This window comes from Gorilla gorilla, chromosome 21, assembly GCF_029281585.2.
Source record: "Gorilla gorilla gorilla isolate KB3781 chromosome 21, NHGRI_mGorGor1-v2.1_pri, whole genome shotgun sequence".
Classification (NCBI taxonomy): Eukaryota; Metazoa; Chordata; class Mammalia; order Primates; family Hominidae; genus Gorilla; species Gorilla gorilla.
This window is the reverse complement of record NC_073245.2, coordinates 57,288,225-57,312,978: the sequence shown is the minus strand read 5'-3', so window position 1 is coordinate 57,312,978 and position 24,754 is coordinate 57,288,225. Positions and strand designations below refer to the sequence as shown.

General features: G+C 40.8%; 1 protein-coding gene across 2 annotated transcripts in view; it reads right to left on the bottom strand.

The window, feature by feature from the left end:
* Nucleotides 1-515: 515 nt before the first annotated feature.
* STK4 (serine/threonine kinase 4) overlaps nt 516-24,754 on the bottom strand; it is a 113,437-nt gene continuing 89,198 nt past the window's right edge. For both annotated transcript variants that reach the window (XM_004062218.5, XM_055373052.2), the window contains exon 11: nt 516-5,490. In XM_004062218.5, the coding sequence (XP_004062266.1) occupies nt 5,332-5,490 (159 nt within the window). In that variant the 3' untranslated portion in view covers nt 516-5,331. The remainder of the gene's footprint in view (nt 5,491-24,754) is intronic.

Genomic DNA, 24,754 nt, shown 5'->3' with positions numbered 1-24,754 from the left:
CCTCTGAATGCTGGGCCACGTCTGGCCTGGCTTCATGCAGCAGCAGATGAGGATGAAGGATTCCAAGGTGATAATCTCACACTAGAGGCTTTATACAGGCGGGCTCTTCTGTCCAGGATGTCTTCTCTCCCTCACTTCCTACTCTTTATTAATCTAGCCATCTCTTCTTCATTTTTAAAGTTTCAAGGTATATTGTCTCCTCTAGAAGAGTTTCCTTGGACATCCCAGCAGAACCGTCACTCCCTCTTCTGTGTATCCACAGGCCCTGTACCTTCTTCTACCATGGTATGTTCAATGTTGTGTGCTTTTGTGCTTGGCTAACTCCCCAAATGCCCTGCAAAAACTGTGTCTGGTTCATCTTTATTATATTCCTGATAACTAGCTCAGTACCCTGGCACATAATAGAAGCCCAACAAAAGTTTACCAACCTCTCCCCAGCTTTGGATCTTAGAATAAACACACCACAGAGTCAATGTCACAAAGATTGTTCACAACACCATTATCCAGGCTATATATGGAGGTTCTCGTTAATAAGGGTTTGTGGTCCAAAGGACAGTTTATTTAAAACAAACGTGATGAGGTATAGGAAGAAGAAAAGAAGGAGAACAACAATTCTAACATAAAAACACAGGAAGCATCTCAAACTTAAAAAAAAAAAAAAGGAGTGGGGGCAATGGAGGAAGCTATGTCTCATACAAACTGCTGACCTCAATTGATTACTTACATCCAAACCTTACAAAATAGCATTTCAAGTCAGCACTTAAGCCAGTGTTATTAGATTTTCTTACAAAAAGTTAAAGCTACAAACTTCACATTTTTAAACTGTACATAGCAACAGCATTTAAGCTTTTTTTTTTTTCCAAGTTGGTCCGAGTGCAAGCTGGTAAAAGAGATTTTTTTTCCAAACACAAACAAGAACATGTATTCCAAAGACAATGAATATAATACTGATAAAAACACAAACATAGTGCTTAAGAAAAGATGGGGTGAGGCGGAGATGTCGATTGGGCAGGAACAATTTTCTAGTAAATAAGGAGCTGCAATCTTTAGAGGCAACATGGTATGCTAGAAAGGACACTGGAATAAGAATCAGAAGACCTGGATCTGAATCCTGGCTCTGCCATATTCTAGCCACATGACCTTGAGCAATAGACTTTACTTCTCTGAGACTCAATTTTCACATCTGTAAAATGAGGATAATAATACCTATATCTCCTAGCACTATTAAGTTTCTATAGATATAGGGCTATTCAGATTATCTACTTCTTCTTGTTTTTTTTTGAGACAGGGTCTCATTCTGTCACCCAGGCTAGAGTGCAGTGGTGAGACCACGGCTCACTGCAGCCTTGACCTCCCTGGGCTCAGGTGATCCTCCCACTTCAGCCTCCTGACAAGCTGGGATTACAGGTGTGCACCACCATGCCTAATTTTTTTTTTTTTTTTTGATGTTTCGTAGAGATGGGATTTTGCCATGTTGCTCAGGCTGGTATCTATTTCTTCTTGAATGAATTTTGGTACTTTTTATTTTCCAAGGAATTTGTTTATGATGTTGAAGTTGTTAAATTTATTGGCATAAAATTATTCATAATATTCTATTGGCTTTTTAATACCCATAGGATGTATCACGATGTCACTTCTCTCCTTCCTGATATTGAAAAGACTTACTGAGTTTTAAATGGTATAAATTTCTGGCATCTGGCAGGTGCTAAATAAATGTTTCCTGGATCGAAATCTACAATCTCAAGGAGTCAAGGCTACAATTCTTAAGTTGCTTCAGATGACTGGTTCTATCTATTTATCAATACATCTATCGATCCACTCATCCACTCATCCATGCATCCTCCCACCCTTCCTCTTCCCCATCAAACATTCATCCATCCAATTGGTGGCTTGGGGAAAGAGACAAAAAGGGGGAAAAAAAAAAAGGAATGTGCTTCAAAATTACTGATGGAACAATTAAAATAGTCTTAAAGAATTCTCAGATTTTTGGCCAGGCAAGGTGGCTCACACCTGTAATCCCAGCACTTTGGGAGGCTGAGGCGGGTGGATCACAAGGTCAGGAGTTCAAGACCCACCTGGCTAATATGGTGAAACCCTGTCTCTACTAAAAATACAAAAATTAGCCGGGCGTGGTGGCGCAGCGCCTGTAGTGGCAGCTACCTGGGAGGCTGAGGCAGGAGAATTGCTTGAACCTGGGAGGCGGAGGTTGCAGTGAGCCGAGATGGCGCCACTGCACTCCAGCCTGGGCGACAGAGTGAGACTCCATCTCAAAAAAACAGACAAACAAAAAAAGAATTCTGAGATTTTTTTTTTTAAAGACAGAATCAGGTCATTGTTTCTTGAAGGCAGAGAACAAGGGAGGACCTCAAATTTCTCTGGAAGCTCGAGTTCCAAATGCTCAAGCAATGACGGAAGCCCGAGGCTCATTGAAAGCAAGCTGATATATCTTAAATTTAGTATTCAACAACAACAACAACAACAAAAACTAGGACTTGCTCCTTTGCCTTTCTGTCACTAGAAAACAAATATACCTTGTCAGGAAATTTCTCTGATCCAAAATAAATTGACTTCTGGCCAAAAGGCTCCATCAAGCTAGACTGGTAAGCAATAGACTTTGTTGGATCAGCAAGCTGGGTGCACACATGCCTGAAACAAAACAAACTCCAGATCAAAGTTCATGACCCAAGAATAGTTATGGGGGAAAACTGAACTTTCTTTTATTTGGATCTAGCTTAGGAAGAGAGAAAACGGGCTTTCTCCTCCTCTCTGGCCAAGTGCAAAGTTCTTTGTTTAAAAAAGAAAGAGAGGCCAGGAGCGGTGGCTCATGCCTGTAATCCCAGCAGTGTGGGAGGCTGAGGCGGCTGGATCACCTGAGGTCAGGAGTTCAAGACCAGCCTGACTGACATGGTGAAACCCCGTCTCTACTACAAATACAAAAAAATAATCTGGGCATGGTGGCATATGCTGTAATCCCAGCAGAAGAATCGTTTGAACCCGGGAGGCGGAGGTTGCAGTGAGCCAAGATCGTGCCATTGTACTCCAGCCTGGGCGACAAGAGCGAAAATCCATCTCAAAAAATAAAAAGAAAAAAGAAAGAGAGAGAGAGACAGAACTATTAATTCGCACAGCAAATGGTGCAGGTGTGTGCATCCTGGATGCTTTGGTTTTTAAAACTTACTTGGCTATCAGACTTAACTACTAATTCAGCTGTCTTTCCAACCTAAAAATGCCAGTTCGAGTTATTTAGTCTATGCAAGAAAAGGTGGTCACTTCATTTTAAACAGGCTTGTGACTTTCCTTTTTTGTGTAAATATTGACCCCCTATAGTGATGCTATGAATCCTGATTCTATCATTTACTAGCTGCATGACCTTGGGAAGGAATCTTTCTCTCTGAACTTATTTCTTCAACTACAAAATGGAGATAAAGTAGTTAAGTCACAGGGTTATTGTGAAGTTTAGAGCCTACCCAGCTCAGTGCCTGATATATAATAGGTGCTCAACAAATGGTAGCTGTTATTTATTATTCCAGCAAGATCCTCAAATTGTCCTCTGTTTTCTGTATCTGCCACATAGCTATTTCAGTGGCCAAGCCCTGAAGACTAACAACTGCCTCTTGCATTTTTTAAAAACTTGCTTTAATTGCATATAACAGAATCTGGCCACAGAAGAGGCACATTCCCTGCCTTTCCATTGCTTCCCAGGTTTCAGGAGCAAAAGCAATTATGGAGTCAAATTACAGTATCCTGAGGTGCAACCCAGTCATGGCTCCCCATCTGAGGGAAAGAGGTAAAGTTGCAGGAAGATGGCTCTATGCTGTCTTTTGCAAAGCCCTCTGATCTGCTTCAGGCCCGAAACCTGCCTCCATGGGTGCTTGTCTGCTGTATCTGGTAGATGTTGCGGAGCTCAAGGACTCGCTGAAACTGAATGATCTGGCTCGTCCAGGGAATCTCTTTACAGCCAGGTCATCTACTGAAGAGCCAAGGCAAGAGCAAGTTTCTGTTAGCAAGGTTCCCTGGAACAATTAACCAAGACTGACACAGGTCTCTTCCCCCAAAGAAGGGGCTGCATGGTTCGGTGGCCTGGGAGTGAGGACCCTGAATTCTAGTCTCAGCTCTTACGCTAACTTGCTTTGTGATTTTGGCCATTCCCCTCTCTACACCTCAGTTTTCCGATCATCCGTACAAGAGGGTCAGACCAGATGATCTCTATAGTCCCTTCCAGCTCTGACATTCTGTGTGTTCAGATTGAGCCTCCTGGAGAACAAATCTTAGTCTAATATTCATTTATCCTTTCCAGGCTGCTTAGCAGTAAAAGAGAAAAGAAAACAGTCACATATTTGAACGTGGGTCACAAAAGCAATCCCCTCTACCCCTGTGTGTAAGGAATGTGGAGCAAAATGCCACGTGTATGATTTTTACATGAACGAGAGCTTCGAAAATGCTTTTCCTTTGTGGACTGAACACAGTCCCGTGTTTGCTGAGAGTTCCTGGTAGACCTATCCCCTCAGTGGATCATGTCTCCTCTTAAGGCACTGGGCAGTATCTGTGCTGTGACTTTAGGCAGTTGAGAGAGTGGAGATGGATGAAAGGCATTGAAAGAGCAAAGGCCAATTTGCAAAGAGGGTGCCAGGCTTCTCCTAGGACTCAAAGAGTAAACATAAACTCTCAAAGCTTTCCCTTGGACATCACCAATAGCTCCAGAAGCCAGTGATGACCACACAAGGCTGAAACCATGGTAAAAGAACTGTCCCAAACCTAATTTTTAAATGCAGCCCTGCAAAGGGGGAGGTTGGCTCCTGGGATTCAGTGACCCCCTAACAGCCTCCCGGTGCCCTCTGCCCTCATGTTCCACAGTACCATAATCTTACAGAAAAGAGGCAAACCGTTTAAAACTGTACCTGTACAGAGATACCACCACACTGCGTGGGGAATCTATTTATAATTTATATATATATATGCATATTTATATTTTTTTAAAAGTCTTCCAGAAAGAACAATTGAAAGCTATTGGGAGAAGAAAAACAAACAGACAATGTAAAAGTTTCCCAGCTATCACTCAACTAGGAGTCTCTGTTCCTGGGGTTTAAAACTCTGAGTTAAAAGCGCCAATATAAATCCTTTGAAATAATATACCTGACCAATGTACACACACACATCAAGATGGCACGCTGACTGTCAAGAGAACCCTTCCCACTGGCGCACATTCCTGAGTTCACAAAGGTGCTGTGGAGAGACGACAGAGCAGAAGTGCTGGCTAACAAACATGAGGCAAGCCATCCAGAATTCACCCAAAGCCTGGGTAGAGCTGGGGCCCTCACAGCCTGGCCTTGCTCAGAAGTTTTGTTGCCGTCTCTTCTTAGCCTCAATGGCATCCAGGATGGGCTGCCGCTTGGACTGGTACTTCTGCCGGATCTCTTCAATCTCCTGCTCCATCATGGGGTCCAGGGCCAAGAGCCTCTTCTGAAGGTCCTCCACTGTCCAACTCTTAAGCTAGAAGAGAAGTGGAAGGTACAGTCACGACAAAGCTTAAGTCAGTGGCAGAACAGTGCAGAAGCCCAGCCTTCCCAGGCACCCAGAGGGAAGGGAGACAGGAGGAAGACACTGTGGTCAGATCACAGGTTGGGTGGTGGTGGTTGGAAAGTGACAATTCATTCCAAAGAATGGCATACCTTGAAGCTTGTCTGAGATAATTTATCCCTGGAAGAGATCTAAGTGCTAACCGCTTTGATTTAATGTGCCTTGACCAAGAACTTAGTGAATAATACTCTTACCTCCCCTATCTTTTAAGTTAATTAAATATAGATTCATTGTTAGGGCATTAAAATAACAGTAACTTGCTGTATGTGAAATAATGGTTGCCTCCCCGTTCTTGTTCTGTCCACAAGATAAGCATCTATCTGGACAGCACCTTTCCCACTTTCAGGATACGACACCATGGAGGATAGATGCTGATGAGGCGCAGATGCCATCCCCTAACCCTGCCTTCCCACACCCCCAATGTCTTGGCACTGCCCTATTATCATCACCAGCATTTACTTGAGGCTACTATATACCAGGTAACAGTCTAAGCCCCTTGGGAATACAGACATAACCCTTGGCAGGGGTTGGGGTAAGGGTGGGTAGTTAGAAAAACCTCAAACTTCTGAGATTAAGTTTCTATCATCCAGAGAAAAACAATGAGTTGATATATAAATTAATAATAATGGCTGGCATTTAGCGTTTTCTATGCACCAGACACTGAGTGCTTTACATATATGGATTCCTTTAATCCTCAGAGCAACCCATGCTACAAGGACATTATTATCCCCATGTTACAGATAAACAGCCCAAGGAGGAGGGTAGCTAAGTAACCTGCCCAATGTCTCCCAACTAGTAAGTGGCAGAGTCAAGACTCAAACCCAGGCAGCGTGGCTCTAGAGTCTATGCTCTTAACCAGTGTTGCAGAACAGAAGACTAGCAAAGCACAGGTTTTAGAAGTAACTCAACCTTTGTTTAAAATGTGGTTCTGCCTGTTGCAGATGCCATAAGACTCTGTCAAGTTACCAATCTCTCCAGGCCTTCCCCATCTACAGAAGTCAGACAGCAGTGTCTCATCACATGTATTATAAGAATTAAATAAGATCACGGCTGTAAAGTTCTCAGCACAGTACCTGCTGCACTGTGTGTGTAAAGATGGCAATGGGTGTTATAAGCCTCTCTCTTCATAAAAGCCCAGGGGTGCACCAGTGTTCAACCTGTGTCTGCAGCTGTGGGGCAAGGGACTCTGCTGCCATGTGTGGAGTGTTCAGTGATTCCAAGCCTGGCCAATCTTGGCTGTCAGGGGTGGGAATGAATGCTGACATTATCCACAGTGGGTGGTGATACTTTATTCTGTGTGCTCACAACCAGTTTAATAGGTACAGTGTTTCAAGAACTCAAAGTCTTACAAGAGGTCTGTTGTGCCCACATTTAGAAAATCATGATCCTCGGCCCCTTCCTGAGGTCTCCACAGGAAAGTAGTATAGGAGCTGGGTGAAGGGCCCTCTGTCTGTCTACCCTTCCTTGAGTGGGTGGGGTGAGAGCAAGTGTGAGTGCTACAGTGGCCTCCCTAGAAATGGCCTGTCACCACAGGAATTTTCCTTGGCCTGCTTCAGGGAGGGTGTCTGAGAAGTGAGAAAACCCTAATAGTTCAAGACGAAAGGTTCTTTGTAATGTGAGAATGGAAGACTTGAGAGTGTGGGTAAATGCTGGAAAGTCGGGCTGAAAAAAAAAATGCATCTTTCCAGCCTGTGGTTTTATACTACCTTAGAGGTTGGTGTTCTTGGCCCAAGGACACCCCTAATAGCAATGCTTGCCTAGTCTTTGGCATTTTCAATTCCTTCTGCAAAGAGAGAATTCCCCAAGCCTACTACTGAATGTAACTGGTAGTTAAGAATGTAATCTTTGGGATCACAGGTCCTAAATCTGTACTGGCTATGTAACCTTAAACAGTAATTTCACCTCTTGAGCCTTGGTTTCCTCCTTTGGAAAACAGACTATACTATTTCGTTCCTCCACCCTGGGGCGGTACTAAGACTTACATGAGATAATGGTCTGATGGTCTTAGCTCAGAACTTCATATGGTATGTGTTGGGCAGATAGTAAATATTCCACAAATGGATGTTATCACTGTTGTTATTGTTGCTATTGTTATTCTTATTATTATTGTACATATGATTGGTAAGTCTCTAATTAATCTTCCATAAATAAGCTGTTTCTGTAACCTCTAATTCAAGCTAGAATCAAACATGTGAAAAAGAAAATATTCTACTCTATTTCGTGCTAATGCCTAAGGGCTGGTACATAATACCTGTTAACTTATGTACAGTTTAACAAAATATTTTTCACCCATCCATTTATAAATATTCATTGAACACCTACTATGGGTCAGGTGCTATTTGAGGCACATAGGCTACTTTAATGAAAACAAACAAACAAACAAAAATCAGTGCCCTTGTGAAGCTTACATTTTAATGAAGCAAGGAAAATAGCAACAAACACAGTAAATTAGTAAATTATTTTTATATTAGAAGGTGCTCTGGAAAAAAGAAAATAAAAAATAGTGTGAAAGAAGGGGAGCTGGGAATTAGGAGGGTAGACTTGCTTTTCATCTAGCCACTAGGATGAACAATAAATTGCAAAATGAAGACATATAAGTTAGTGGAGCTGCACTGACTTTGCAACTTATTCTGCAACTTTGGGCAAGCCCGTTCTCCTCCTTAGACCTTAATTTCCCCATTTGTAAGAGAGGGCTGACTAGATGATCTCAGAAGCCTTTCCAGACTCAGTGTTTCTCAGTGTATGACCTATGTATCAGAATCACTTGCTAAAAACACAGATTCCTGAGCCCCAATCCAAAGCTACTTAATAAGACTCCCTGGGAGGTGAGATACAGGATTTTGCATTTTGAAGAAGGTATTCACGCTGGGCATGGTGGCTTATGCCTGAATCCCAGCACTCTGGGAGACCAAGGTGGGAGGATTGCTTGAGCCCAGGAACTCCAGACCAGCCTGGGCAAATAGTGAGATCCCACCTCTATGGGGGAAAAAAAATTAGCCAGGTGTGGTGGTGCACACCTATAGTCCCAGCTACTTAGGATGCTGAGATGGGAGGATCGCTTGAGCCCACTCCAAGGCTGCAGTGAGCTGTGACTGAGCCACTGCACTCCAGCCTGGGCAACAGAGCAAGACCTTGTCTCAAAAATAAATAAATAATAATAAAAATAAACTAAAATAAAGAAGCTATACAGGTATTTCTTATAAATCCTCAAGTTTGATAAACATGATTCTGTATCTTCCTTATTTTTCTGTTAGTAAAATTCTCACAAAGTATTGCTGCCTGCCTCTAGCCTAAAGCTTCTCCTGGGTTTGCAATTTCTAGGCAGTTTTGTTGCCCTTGATTCTAATCTGGAGGCAACAAGCACCCTTGCCTTATCTCAGCCACCTTCAGACTAATTTATGGCTGTCCTAAGAACTTTGGGGCTTAAGTTACATCTGACCTATTACAACACAGCCAGCCAGGCACTGCTGATGACTCAGTCATATCATCCAGATATGGATTTTTCCGAAAAACAAGCTCAGACAATAGTTTCATGGCACCAAGTGTAGCATTTCACCTTCCTGGTCCTTGGTGGCATAAATACATTTCAAATGAATATCTTGCAGTAAAATAACTGTGATTCTACAGTTTTGCTACAGCCAGAATCTTGAAGCACCAAATTCTCAATCCAGCCATGTAAGTAGCTTGAGCTGTTTTCACGAGGTATGGGAAATATCACCCATTCAGTACCTCATCTATCCCATAGGATGTGAATATCCTCTCTATTCTGTGATATACATACTCCATACTCGCACATCCAGATCAGCTCCCACTGGATATTTCAGTCCCTGATTATCTCGTGAAAAATCTGTGATATGGTTTGGCTGTGTCCCCACCCAAATCTCATCTTGAATGGTAGCTCCCACAATTCCAACATGTTATGGGAGGGATCCAGTGGGAAGTAATTAAATCTTGATAATTAAATAGCATGGTCAGGTCTTTCCCATGCTATTCTAATGATAGTAAGCCTGATGAGATCTGATTTTTTTTTTTTTTTGAGACGGAGTCTGGCTCTGTCCCCCAGGCAAGTGCAGCAGCAAGACCTCAGCTCACTGCAACCTCCGCCTCCTGGGTTCAAGCGATTCTCCTGCCTCAGCCTCCCAAATAGCTGGGATTACAGGCGCCTGCCACCTGCGCTCGGCTAGATTTTTGTATTTTTAGTAGAGACAGGGTTTCACCATGTTGGCCAGGCTGGTCTCAAACTCCTGACCTCAGGTGATCCGCCCACCTTGGCCTCCCAAAGTGCTGGGATTACAGGTGTGAGCCACCACGCTAATAGAATCTGCAGCTTAACACATCCAAAGCAAAACTCTTGAGTCACATCCCTTCCTCATCCCCAAATCTTGTCTCCTTACTCCCCAGTCTTCCCCATCTCAGGAATGGTATCATCATCCTTCCATTTGCTCAAAATCATCTCTGTTCCTTCCTTTTCCCTCACCCCCGCCTCCTGCCAACATCCAATCCTTTAGCAGTCCTATCAATTTTGTCCCTGAAATATTGGTATAACTCAAACCCAACCACTTTTTTCCATCTCCATCTACCTTGGTCCAGGCTACCATCATCTCACAGCAACAAACATAATTAAAAATATAGAAATGAATCCAATCACCTCACCCTTAGGTTTCTTTCCTATTGCACTGAGAATAAAATCCAACTCATCAGTGGCTACATGGGCCTCATATGGCTGGCCCCTGCCTCCCCTCCAACTTCATAATCTATTACTCTCTCTTTTGCTCAGGACCCTACACTTTATTTCAGATCCTCAAACAGGCCATACTTTTTCCAGCCTCAGTGGCCTACAGAGTTAATGAATCTTCTGCCTGCATGGTTCATGCCCTGTTCTTCCTTATCCTACAGGTTTTAGTTTAGATGTCAACTCCTCAGAGGATGCAGGCAAGCCTTTTCTGACCATCTTATCTAGAAAGACTGCCTCCTCTCCATTATCCTCTATCTCAGCCTCTTGTTTTCTTCAAAACAATCATGTACCTTGTAATTATTTTTATTTATTTTCTTTTACTTGTCTCTCTTACTAGGATATAAGTTCTGTAAGGGATTGACCTTGTCTTGTTTACTATGCTAAACGTAATACTGGTTGAAGAAATGAATAAATTATCCTTCATTTCTAGTCAACTAAGAACAAAAGCCACTGAAACCAATGAAGCAAGCTTACATGGGGCATCATCATATGCAACAAGGTTCTGGATGGGTGCTGAGAAGAGTCAGTGTACAATAAGAAGTGAGTTCTGCCCTCAAGGAGCTTTTAAACTTAAAAGTAATTCCCCTCAACATTCTTTTGAAATCAAAGGAAATCTCTGTTCACTTAATGAGAATGTCTGTGTTTTGTACTGTCTGATAAGAAGCAGGGCTCCAGTCCTGGCTCAGTTATCTCTAAAGGCATGTCCATTTAAACTGTTTATTCAAACAAAAAAGAACTTCTGTTATAAGAAATACACTTTGGAAAGAATGAGATCATCAAAAGAATAAGAGACATCATCCTGCTGGACAAGACAAAATAAAGGCCAACCCTAGAGCCACAGGCTTGCTACTGAAGGTGGGTTTTGCTGAAGAGATCAGACCAAGTATAAGGATTTCTGAGTCTCTTTCTGGGAGAGATCACAGTGGAAGGAGAAACTAAAATAAGCCTCTTAATCATGGTTATTTAGAATTTCCTTGCCATAATAAGGCTAAGCAACACATCAGTCTTGGGTAAAGGAAGAGGACGGGCTCCAAGCCTGACAGTACTAATGTCTTATGGGAACTCACTCACTCACTATTGTCTAACACCTAGACTTCCCTCACCATCGCCTTTACCCAGTGTGATGAGGTCTGATGTCTGCCAAAGGATGTCTGAATAAGTAAAAGCAACAACATTTGTGCAGATGAGATTTCTCTTAAAAGATGTGATCTCTGGAAATGTGTTGTATCTTAAAGTAGACATATTTTTAGTTTAAAGTTCAGCCTCACTCTGTTAGCAGGATACAAATGCTGTCTTACTGTTGGATTCTACACATAGATATGGAAGAAGTATGTTAATTACTTCACTATTTGCATCTGTTAAATGCTGAACTCAGCATTTTGTCTGCACTATTTTATTTAATCCATCTGTAAGGTAGGTATCATCATTATCCTCCTTTTAGAGATGAGGTCACTGAGGATAAGAGTGGGAAAATAATTTAAGCGATACAACAAGGAATTAGAAGAGACAACAAGCAATTGGAAGAAACATGAAGGGTTTCTGGAAATGGGAGTGTGTTTGTGAAAAATGTGGAAGACTGGAAGAATTATGAATTTAGCTGATATTAGATACACCAGATGGCCCTCACATTCAGAAATGCCACTAGTGGTAACGGGTGACTTTAGGCAAGTTACTTGTCCTCTCTGAGATTCCGTTTTCTCATCTGTAAAATGGGTATGCTGTCTACTTTGCTGCTTCTGTTCACATAAAAATACCAAGTGCCTACTACACACATGGTGCTGCTGCTGACGTGCAGTGACTCCAGGGTGCTGAATATGATTCAAATCAAATCAACCAATTTTATTGGCAGCTACACTAGGCCAGGAACACTGCTGGGCAACATGAATATAAAGGGCAATACACCTGTCAGAGAAGCAGCTCACGTTAGGGGCAAGAGCACTGGTGTTAAGTCAGATGGACCGGGTTCCATACGAGTTCTGCCCTTGGTAGTTGGATGCCTGTGCATAAATCATCTAATATGTGCCTCAATTTTCTCATTTTTCAATGGAGGACATTATTCGTTCTACAACAGCGGTTGTGAGGTTTGGAGGTATTGGTAAGGTATATAACATAATGTCATGCATCCACCAGAAAGAAAGTGGGTAAGTGAGGGCTACCACCTTATATCCTTTTTTGGGAAATGGAGGAAGTATGTAATGTAAATAATAGCTGCTGTTGCTCTAAGATGAGCTCACAACACTGTACAGGACACATACCACATACACAGAGGCACCTCTATTGAACTCTATGTGAGAAACCCTAAATCATACCCACCTGGTTTATTTCCTCTGGGCCAGGCCACTGCAAAGTTCTGATTCCCAGCATCACTATGAATAATGAAGGCTGATGGGAACTGATTTCTTCGTAAATCACCTTAGCAACTCTGACATTCTGAATCATACCATTTTTCAAAGTCGGCTGCATAATTGGCCCAGAGTCCCACTGGGAAGCTCCAGCTGATACTTCATCACAGAGATAATTCAAAGGAATTACACTGACAATTAGCCCATCTTGAATCAGCAGAGTTAAGCTACACTAAACACATGAGAATGTATAGTAGAGCTTCCTCTTCCCTTGTCAACCAGCCCCATAGGGAACACAAATGGGTCTGGCCCATATCCAAAGTACAGGGTTTAGGCCTATTTCAAAGTTCTGCTCCTCTGCCACTACAAACTCTTACCTCAAAAGTCTATTGTCCCTAAAAACCATCAAAGAGAGACCTGCCAGAGCTTTTAAGGACAAGTTTCAATTCCATATGTATCATATATGAACACTCACAATTCTTCCTCCAGTGTCACAAACAGGATTTCTCAAACACATCATCCCTTCTGGATGGGCGAGTCAGACTGATCCCGTCTCAGGTGATGTTTTATTGTGACCAAGAATGAGGAAAGAACACACCTTTGGAATTTAGCAAGATGACAGGGAAGCTCGATAGAAGCTAAAAAGTTGAATGAAGCCACCATCATACCATCCCATACCTCAACACTGGCCACTAGAAAGTCTGGAAAAATGCAACAAAAAAAATGTACAAAGGCATCTAGAGCACTAATTTAGTACCGAGGATACTTACTCTTTCTTGATGCAAGTATGTTACTATTTAGGAATGGATTCTAGTTTAGGTAGAGGTGACTCTAATAAGATGAGATTCTCAGGTAATGCAGTAATCTCTCATCAGATGACAGAAAGCCAAGCAGAAAAATCAAAGATGACAATCAAATCATAACTTGTGTGGATTAAGTAAGTACCACACCATTAGTTTCAAAAGACCTTGCTCCTTAAATAAGCCTTGTGGGAATTTTAATAAGAGACTTTCTCTGACTCAAATTATGGTCATGCCAAATTATTTTTCCATCAGTCCCCTATAAAGTCTTCCTAATTCTTCTCCAATAAGGAGGGAAAGCAGCAAAACCATGATGAGTTAACAATTGCCTCAATCCCATTTTAGGTTTATAATTAATCAACACTTGCAGTTCTCATTATCAAAATTCCAAACAAAGAAAACTTGACCACATATATAAAAAATATTTACCAAGAAGACTGGAATGAAATGCAGATCATAAGCCTGGGTGAATCAAAGAAATCTGGCTTCAAGTAGGCATGGTGATGTAATGACAAGACCTCTGACACGGATCTCTTAGAAGACTGGGTTCAAATAACCCAAAGACTTTGTCCACAGAGCCTAGAGAGGAGACTCAGTACATCGTGCGTGTACACATGTGTATGTATAAAGAATATGATTTAATAAATGGCAAACACAAAAAACAAGTTTTCTTCTTTAAATAACATTTTATAAAATATGAAGTACTTGCATACTGTTAGTTTTTTGTGATTACAGTAGTCCCCCTATCCACAGGGGATACATTCCAGTGGATGTCCAAAACCACAGATGTATATATTTTGGTACTATCTAGCTAGATATCTGTGTGTGTGTGTGTGTGTGTGTGTGTGTGTGTGTGTGTGTGTGTGTAGATATATAATGTGTGTATATATATATGTATATAATGTGTATATATATATACACATACACAATTTTTTTCCTATACACATATACCTATGATAAAGTTTAATTTTTAAATTAGGCACGGTAAGAGATAAACAAGGAAGCATTTTACAGCTTCTCTTTGGCAAATCCAAATTGCCAGCATCACAACTCTTATGCTTTGGGGCCATTATTAAGTAAAATAAGGGTTACTCATATAAACTAGAGGAACTAGAGAAAGAAAAGCAAACCAACCCCAAAGCTAACAAAAATAAATAACCAAAATCAAAGCTGAACTGAAGGAAACTGAGATGTGAAAAAACATGCAAAAGACCAATGAATCCAGGAATTGGTTTTCTGAATAAATAAATAAATAAATAAATAATAAGATAGATGGACCACTAGCTAGACTAATAAAAAAAAGAGAGAAGAGCCAAATAAACAAAATCAGAAATGACAAAGAGGACATTACCACTGACTTCACAGAAATACAAAAAACTCCCAGAACCTATTATGAACACCTCTATACTCACAAGCTACAAAATGTAGAACCAGGACCAGATGGATTCACAGCTGAATTCTATCAGATGTATAAGGAAGAGTTGGTACCAATCCTACTGAAACTATTCCAAAAAATTGAGGAGGAGGGACTCCTCCCTAACCTATTCTATGAGGCATCCATCTATGTCTGTCATCCAGACACCAAAACCTGACAGAGATACAACAACCACCACCACCAAAAAACAAAAACAAAAACAAAAAAACTTCAGGCCATTTTTCTCGAGGAACATGGATGTGAAAATCCTCAACAAAATACTAGCAAATTGAATCCAGCGGCACATAAAAAGGTTAATCCACCACTATCAAGTAGTCTTTATCCCTGAGATGCAAGATTGGTTCAACATACACAAATCAATAAATGTGATTCATCACATAAACAGAACTAAAAACAAAAACCACATGATTACCTCAGATGCAGAAAAGGCTTTTGATGCAATTCAACATCCCTTCATGGTAAAAAAAAAAAAAAAAAACCTCAACAAACTAGTAACTGAAGAAACATACTTCAAAACAGTAATACCCATTTACTAAAAACCCACAGCAAACATCATACTAAATGGGCAAAAGTTGGAAGCATTCCCTCTGAAAACCAGAACAAATCAAGGATGCCCTTTCTCACCACTCCTATTCAACAGTACTGGAAGTCCTCCCAGAGCAATGAGACAAGAGAAAGAAATAAAAGACATCCAAACAGGAAGAAGGGAAGTCAAACTATCTGTTTGCAGACAATATAATTCTATACATAGAAAACCCTATAGACTCTGCCCAAAAGCTCCTTGATCTGATAAACCACTTCAGCAAAGTTTCAGTATATAAAATCAATGTACAAAAATATAATAAGTAGCATTATTATATACCAATGTCCAAACTGAGAACCAAATCAATAAAGCAGTCCCATTCACAATAGCCACAAAAAAATAAAATACCAGGGAAATAAAAGATATGTGAATAGAATACAGCTAACCAGGGAAGTGAAAGATCTCTACTTAAAGAATTATAAAACAGTGCTCAAAGAAATCAAAGATGACACCAACAAATGAAAAAACATTCCATGTTCATAGATGGGAAGAATCATTGTTAACATGGCTATACTGCCCAAAGCTATTTACAGATTCAATGCTATTCCTATCAAATTACTAATGACATTCTTCACAGAATTAGAAAAAAACAGTTTAAAAATTCATACAGAATTTTTAAAAAGCCCAAAACACCAAGGCAATGCTAAGCAAAAAAAACAAAGCTGCAGGTTTGAAGTTGGTTTAACCAAATTCAAACTAGGCTACAAGGCTACAGTAACCAAACCAGCATGGCACTGGTACAAAAACAGACATACAGATCAGTGGGACAGAACAGAAAGCCTAGAAATAAGGCTGCATACCTACAACCAACTGATCGTCGACAAAGCTGACAAAAACAAGCAATGGGGAAAGGAATCCCTATTCAATAAATGGTCCTGGGATAATTGGCTAGCCAAATGCAGAAGATTAAAACTGGACCCCCCCCTCCCCTTGGCCGGGCGCGGTGGCTCACGCCTGTAATCCCAGCACTTTGGGAGGCTGAGGTGGGCAGATCATGAGGTCAAGAGATCGAGACCATCCTGGCTAACACAGTGAAACCCCGTCTCTACTAAAACATACAAAACATTAGCCGGGCATAGTGGCGGGCGCCTGTATTCCCAGCTACTCGGGAGGCTGAGGCAGAAGAATGGCATGAACCCGGGAGGTGGAGCTTGCAGTGAGCCGAGATCACACCACTGCACTCCAGCCTGGGTGACAGAGCGAGACTCCACCTCAAAAATAAATAAATAAATAAATAAAAACACTGGACCCCCCCCCCTTCCTTATACCATACACAAAAATCAAGTTGAGATAAATTAAAGACTTAAAAGTAAAATCTAAAACTATAAAAACCATGGAAGATAACCTAGGAAATACCACTCTGGACATAGGACCTGGCAAAGATGTCATGACGAAGACACCAAAAGCAACTGCAACAAAAACAAAAATCAACAAATGAGACCAAATTAAACTAAAGAGCTTCTGCACAGCAAGAGGTAAACTATCAAGGGAGTAAACAGACAACTTACAGAATGGGAGGAAATATTTGCAAACTATGCATCCAACAAAGATCTAATATCCAGAATCCACAAGGAACTTAAACGAATTTATAAGCAAAAAACAAACCTTCCTGTTAAAAAGTGGGCAGAGGACATGAACAGACACTTTTCAAAAGAAGATGTACATGTGGCCAACAAGCATATTCAAAAGTGCTCAACATCATTAATCATTAGAGAAATGCAAATGAAAACCACAATGAGGCCAGGTGCAGTGGCTCACAACTGTAATCACACTTTGGGAGGCTGAGGTGGGCGGATCACTTGAGCCTAGAAGTTTGAGACCAGCCTGGGAAACATGGTGAAACCCCATCTCTACAAAAAAATACAAAAACAATTAGCCAGGTGTAGTGGCACATTCCTGTAGTCCCAGCTACTCAGGAGGCTGAGATGGGTGGATCAACTGAGCCCAGGAGGTCGAGGCTGCAGTGAGCCATGATCACACCACCGCACTCCAGCCTAAGTGACACAGGCAAGACCCTGTGTCCAAAAAAAAAAAAAAAAGGCCAGGTGCGGTGGCTCACACCTGTAATCCCAGCACTTTGGGAGGCTGAGGCGGGCGGATCATGAGGTCAGGAGATCGAGACCGTTCTGGCTAACATGGTGAAACCCCGTCTCCACTAAAAATACAAAAAAAAAAAAAATAAGCCGGGTGTGGTGGTGGGCACCTGTAGTCCCAGCTACTTGGGAGGCTGAGGCCGGGGAATGGCGTGAACCCGGGAGGCGGAGCTTGCAGTGAGCCAAGATCGCGCCACTGCACTCCAGCCTGGGCAACAAAGCGAGACTCCGTCTCAAAAAAAAAAAAAAAAAAAAAACCCACAGTAAGATTATCGTCTCACATCAGTCAGAATTTTTTGCTATTACTAAAAAGTCAAAAAATAACAGATGCTGATGAGGTTGTGGAGAAAAGAGAATGCTTACACACTGCTGGTGGGAATGTAAATTAGTTCAGCTATTGCAGAAAGCAGTGTGGTGATTCCTCAAAGAACTTAAAACAGAATTACCATTTGGCCCAGCAATCCCATTGCTGGGTATATGCCTAAAGGAATATAAACCATGAAGACACATGCACAATTATGTTCATCACAGCACTATTCACAATAGCAAAGACATGGCATTAACCTAAACGCTCATCAACGGTAGACTGGATAAAGAAAATATGGTCCATATACACCATGGAATGCTGTGTAGCCATAAAAAAGAATAAGATCATGTCCTCTGCAGCAACATGGATGGAGTTGGAGGCCATTATCTTAAGCAAACTAACACAGGAACAGAAAAACAAATACTGAGGCCAGGCACAGTGGCTCACACCTGTAATCCCAGCACTTTGGGAAGCCAAGGTGGGAGGATCATTTGAGGTCAGGAATTTGAGACCAGGGTGGCCAACATGATGAAACCCTGTTTCTACTAAAAATACAAAAATTAGCTGGGTGTGGTGGTACATGCCTGTAATCTCAGCTACTTAGGAGGCTGAAGCGGGAGAATTGCTTGAACTCAAGAGACGGGGGTTGCAGTGAGCTGAGATCGCCCCACTGCACTCCAGCGTGGGCGACAGACAGAGCAAGACTCCATCTCAAAAAAAAAAAAAAAAAAAAGAAGAAGAAGAAAAGAAAAGAAAAACAAATACTGCATGTTCTCACTTATCTAAACAACAAAAACATGAGTACATACAGGGGAACAATAGACACTGAGGATTACTGGAGGGTGGAGAGTGGGAGAAGGGAAAAGATCAATAAATCACCTATTGGGTACTATGCTAATTACTTGGTGATGAAATAATCTGTACATCAAACCTCAGAGACATGCAGTTTACCTATGTAAAAAACTGCACATGTACCCCTGAACCTAAAAGTAAAAAAAATAAAATAAATTTCCATACTAAAATAAAAGGGTTAAACACAAGCACTGTAATACCAATACCACAACAGTCTTTATGATAACCAAGATGCCTACTAAGTGACTAATGGGTGCAACTGAGTGGATATGCTGAACAGAGCGATGATTCATGTCCCAGGCAGGATGGAGCAGGATGGCACAAGGTTTCATCACACTACTCAGGATGACGCATAATTTAAAATTCATGAATTGTTTATTTCTGGAATTTTCTATTTAATATTCGGTGGTTGTGGGTAACTGAAGCCATGGAAAGCAAAACCATAGTTAAGATTTGGGAGCTACTGTAATTAAAAAACATTCTTAAATTTACAGGACAAAATTCTTAAAGTAGTATTTTGCATGCTTAGAATTTATTCCAACTCTATTCTGGCAGGAGCTTTTACAACTTGCTCTGGAATTCACAAGGCACCTGTTTCGTTTTGTTTTGTTTTTGTTCTGTGAGTTTTAGAACAGCCTTTGACCAAAGGTAATACAGTTTTGACCAAACACAGATTTTTTTCCCTATCATTTTGACCTTGACTCTCCACAGCAAGAACCCATCAGAAACTTTCCTATCCCCCAAGGTTTACTTGCTGATATCTAGCATTACATCTTTTTAAAAATGTAGCCAGTACCCACTCTGTGTCAGAACCCATGTAAGGATAGAGGAGTACGGGTGAGTAAGAGTGGGTATGGGACAAAAAAAGTACATGGCATGCTCCCTCCACGCTAGTTGTGGAGAGAAAAGAGGTAGGGAAGTCACGAAAACAAGCTACAGTCTGGGGTATTAGTGAGGGCTAATGATCACTAACATTAATTAGAGATACTTTTAATTGAGTTCTATGTGCTGGACATTGTGCTCCGCACCTTACATGCATTATCTCGAGTAATCCTCACAACAGTCCAAGAAATAAGTACTCTTACCCCTCATCTTACAGATGCAGACACTGGAGGCTTAGAGAGATATAGGCATTTGCCTCTGGTCCCAGAGGTTGTAAGTGGTTGAATTAGGATAGGAACCTTAGCGTGTCTGACTGTAAAGCCTGGCCAACTGTGTGTCAGGGCAACATGTGCTATAGGAATTGACAGATGGAAGAATCCCTGTGGTCAGAGTCTATGGGAAAAAAAACTATCTCGTCACACATTTATAGTGCAGAGAAGAGGGGGTCATTCTAAATCAGGGAAAGGTCTGAATTTTAACTTTTAAAAATGAAATGCAAGTTTGGTTATATCAAGTAACACATTTGAGATACAGAGAACTAATCAAATTAGGTTAAATAAACGAAAAGACTTATGAGCTCATTAGTCAGAAATACTAACAACAACTCCCAATTCCCTCAGGTGCCATGCTTTTTTACACCTCCAAGCTTCTGCTGGATCTAATTCTGTCTTCTGCTTAGGGGGCTGCCCATTCAACCTTCCAGCTCAGCACAAGCTCCAACTCCTCTCTCAATCCTGTATCTTTTTCTTTTACTAAAGTAGGACCTATTTGAGATTAAAGACTATATCTAATATATTTTCAGAGAGCAGGCCAGCAAAAAATAATTCTTAATAAATATTTAATAAAGAAATAGATCCTTAATCTTTAAGCCTTTGTTTGAAAATGATACTGACTTTTTACTGGGTTCTCTCAAGCATTTCAGCTTTGAAAGTATGTAATCAATACATAAGCCTAAGAGGATAATTTAAGTTCATTAAATAAAGTTGTATCAATTACTCAAAATTGATCCATGCATACCAAAATCAAAATAAGCAACTAATTCAGTATCCTAATTGCAATAAAATTACAAGGAAAAAAATGAAAAAAATTCTCTAGTCCTGGTTGCTTATGATTGCTCTTTAAGAAAAATTCTATTTTAAGAGTATATTATATTCCCCCTTATCTATAGTTTCAGTTACCCACAGTCAACCAAAGTCTGAAAATATTAAATGGAAACTTCCAGAAATAATCAATTCCTAAGTTTTAACTGTGTGCCATTCTGAGACGCATGATGAAATCCTGCGCTGTCCTGCTCTATCCCGCTTGGGATGTGAATCATCCCTTTGTCCAGCATAACCATGCTATACACACTATCCACCCCTCAGTCACTCAGTAGTCACCCTGGTTATCAAATGGACTGTTGCAGAATTGGTATCACAGTATTTGTGTTCAGGGAACCCTTATTTCACTTAATAATAGACCCAAAATGCAAGAGTAGTGATGCTGGCAATTCACATATGCCAAAGAGAAACCATGATGTGCTTCCTTTAAGTGAAACGATGAACATTGTTGGCTAACAACAAAAAATCATACACTAAGACTGCTAAGATTACAGTAAGAATGAATCTTCTACTCATGATACTGTGAAGAAGGAAAAAGAAATACATGCTAGTTTTGCTGTCATACCTCAAAAGCAAAAGTTTCAACCACAGTTGTGTGATAAGCGCTTGGTTAAGATAGAAAAGGGATTAAATTTGTGGGTGAAAGACATGAACAGAAACGTTCTGACTGACAGCAATGGGGTTCAGTACTATCTACGGTTTCAGGTGTCCAGTGGGGATCTTGGAACATATTCCCCCATTGACAAGGGGGACACTGTAGTTTTAAATTGGTGTATAAATTTCACACTTAAGGAAGCCAATCTGTGAGAGAAACGCTTTCAGGAACTTAGTAAACACCCATTACACCTCCTAGAATAATTGTAAATGTCTACAGAAGGTAGAGTACAAGAATGCGAGGCTCTTGATGTTTGAAAGCACTAAAGGAAGGCATCAAAAATAACCTCATTCTTGTAGGAATATTAATCTTTCAGAAGGTATGAAAACCTAAAACACCAACTGCACCGAGCTACTGTTTTAATGCAGCTTAATAATTCAGGAAAAGAGCTAGCTAATCACATAAGAAACCCTGCGAGCTATGTCTCTGTATGCTGTCTTGGGCTGGAAATTTCCGAGATAGCAAAAAGGCCAAGCTGCTTCTCTCTCTTCCTGCCAAATAAAAAAAGCCCAAAGAATCCCCAGCAAAATTTGAAAGCTAAAATGCAAATTGATCTCACTTTATTTAATAGATGCAGTCTTAAAAGGCATCTTCAGACTAAATAGGATCCAATTTTAAACACATAAAAGAAAAAAGAATGCTTACAGAAAACTTGTCAAGAATACAAGTAGAAATTCCCTAAGTAAGCTACTTTGCAGGTCGAAGTTTCAAAATTGGGGATTTCTTAGCGTGGAAAAGATTGCAAGTACATAGCACTCAGTTTCTGGAAAGTATATAACACTCTGTAAGCCTTACTGCTGGGTACTCCCATGTAATGAAGGGTGAGAGATTCACAACCTAAATACCCAAAAAAGAAATATCCTCTCAAGCAATCCTTTGAAAGAAAAAAAAAAAAATCTGCAACAAAAGCAGACAAGAATTCCACAAAGCATGTCAGAATCTTTTTATAATGGCCATAAAGTCTTAGGACTTGAACTCTCTACAGTGTCAAAAACATAAAATAGGTCTAGATAGGGGTAGGGGGGTGTGTGTGTGTGTGTGCGTGTGACCTTCAAACTGCTAAATATAAGTTTTTATCATTTGTTCATTTTTCTGGTTGAAGACTCTAAAAAAGATAGGTTTGTTTAATCCTTATTCTGTAAAAGCATTAGTGCATATAGCCTAAATATTTTAGGATAGTCCTTGATTCTTTTCGGCAACTGTTTAATTGGTATAATCAAATGTGAATTAATTTATGCCATGGTAATACTTCTCAAATGTGTATAAATTCCTAAACCAGAAAAAAATTTTGTAAAGACCATGTGTCCTAGTTTTTCATTTTGAAAGGTTTAAACACCATATTCCTAGCAGTAAGCTCATCTAGGCTCAGAGTTAAAAACACTTAGCTTCTCTGCTATAAAACCGTTCTTTAAAATGTGCTTCCTAAATGTTTTCTATAATGAGCAAACATCTTGAACAAAGAAAGTGCTTCCAATCTGGGGTCTGACTTACAACTTGGAATCTATGATTCCAATAACTGGGAGAGGGGAGAACAGTGACAATATCATGATTAGTATATAACACAGGTCCCATGGGAAGGTATAGTTCTATTTGTCTATAAACATATCTTTGTTACTTAAAACTACGTAAGTTCTAATTTTCATAAACTCTTTTCCCCTCATGAAGGGTCTGATTGTTAATAACACAAGCATATAGTTATTACTGCTCTTGACTTGATAGCACTTCTTTTTAAAAGAATAGGGAGAGTGTGTTACCTCTAAGATCCAAGTGCACCCTTCTAGATGCACTCTGTGATAATCATTTCTCTGAAGAACGTGTGCTGTGAAGTTTTCTCAGTAGAGCACTGGGAGGAAGAGGCTGTCCTAAGTGTCCAGCATGGGAGTTAGCAATGTGGGTGTGAGGACCATCGACACTGTGGCCCAGCGACAGCCTGGAACGTGGTCTTTCTGTGACCTTGCAGACTCAGCCTATCCTAACGTTTTGGGAGCTCGGCTGACATGGCCACTAAAGCCTCCACATGGCTCTTGTGTTCTAAAGGCCTCCTGGCCCAGCCAGGGCCCACACCCTGCTACCCACTGGATGGCCAGTAACCCACTGGATGGCCTGCTCTCTGCCGGCACTCCAGAAGGTAAACGACGGCTTGCCCAGAGACTTTGGATCAGCTCCAGTCTTGTCAAACCAGCAAACTCCTCTGTGATTCCATGGGCTGAACCACATCTTCTCCAATGAGGTCTGAAGCCCTGGCAGTTTGTCCTTCCTTGGATATACGCCCTCAGCCTTAGGGAACCCTACAGAGTTTCTTCATATCTGATAGTTACTCTTTTATCATAGGTAATACTTATTATATTAAATTTCCCCTCTTCAATCTACTGTGTGGTTTCTATCTCCTCTCTGAACCCAGACTGCTACAGGGAGGAAGGGTGCAAGTGAATACACATGAGCTCATGTTTGCCCACTAATGGAAGAACTTTCAAAATGATAAAACCTAAATAAATATTTGTATTTGAAAAAGGCCAAGATACTTTCCAATCCAGAAGAGTCTGGATGATATTTACAGTCCAAATGCAGAATTAAAATACTCTCATTTTCTCCCACTGAAAATAAAGTAGTAGTGAACAGATAAATTCTGGTAATATCCATACAATGGAAACTACTCAGCAATAAAAAGGAACAAACTCCAGACATATGCAACAAATGAACAAATCTCAAAACAGTATGCTAAGTGAATGAGGCCAAACACAAAAGGCTATATACTGCACAATCCCATTCATCTGACATCCTAGAAAAGACAAAACCTTAGGGACAAAAAACAGGGCATAAGGGAACTTGATGGGATATTAGAATGTTCTATAGCTTGATTATGGTGGTATTTATACAACTGTATATTTCTATTAAAACTCATCCAACTGTACACTTAAAAGGAGCATGTTCTATAGCATATAAATTAAACCTCAACAAATCTGACTTTACAAAAATATTACATAGCAAAAAATTGTGGCAGGTAGTTGAAATAGTATTTAAAGGAAATTTTACAGCCTTAAATGTATGCTAGAAAAAGAAAGATAATTGGGCCCGGCGCGGTGGCTCACACCTGTAATCCCAACACTTTAAGAGGCCGAGGCAGGCAGATCATGAGGTCAGGAGTTCCAGACCAGCCTGGCCAACATGGTGAAACCCCGTCTCTCCTAAAAATACAAAAATTAGCCAGGCATGGTGGTGTGCACCTCTAGTCCCAGCTACTCGGGAGGCTGAGACAGGAGAATTGCTTGAACCTGGGAGGCGAAGATTGCAGCGAGCCAAGATCATGCCACTGCACTCCAGCCTAGGCAACAGTGCAAGACTCCATCTCGGGGAAAAAGAAAAGAAAAAAAAAAGAAAGAAAGAAAGAAAAAG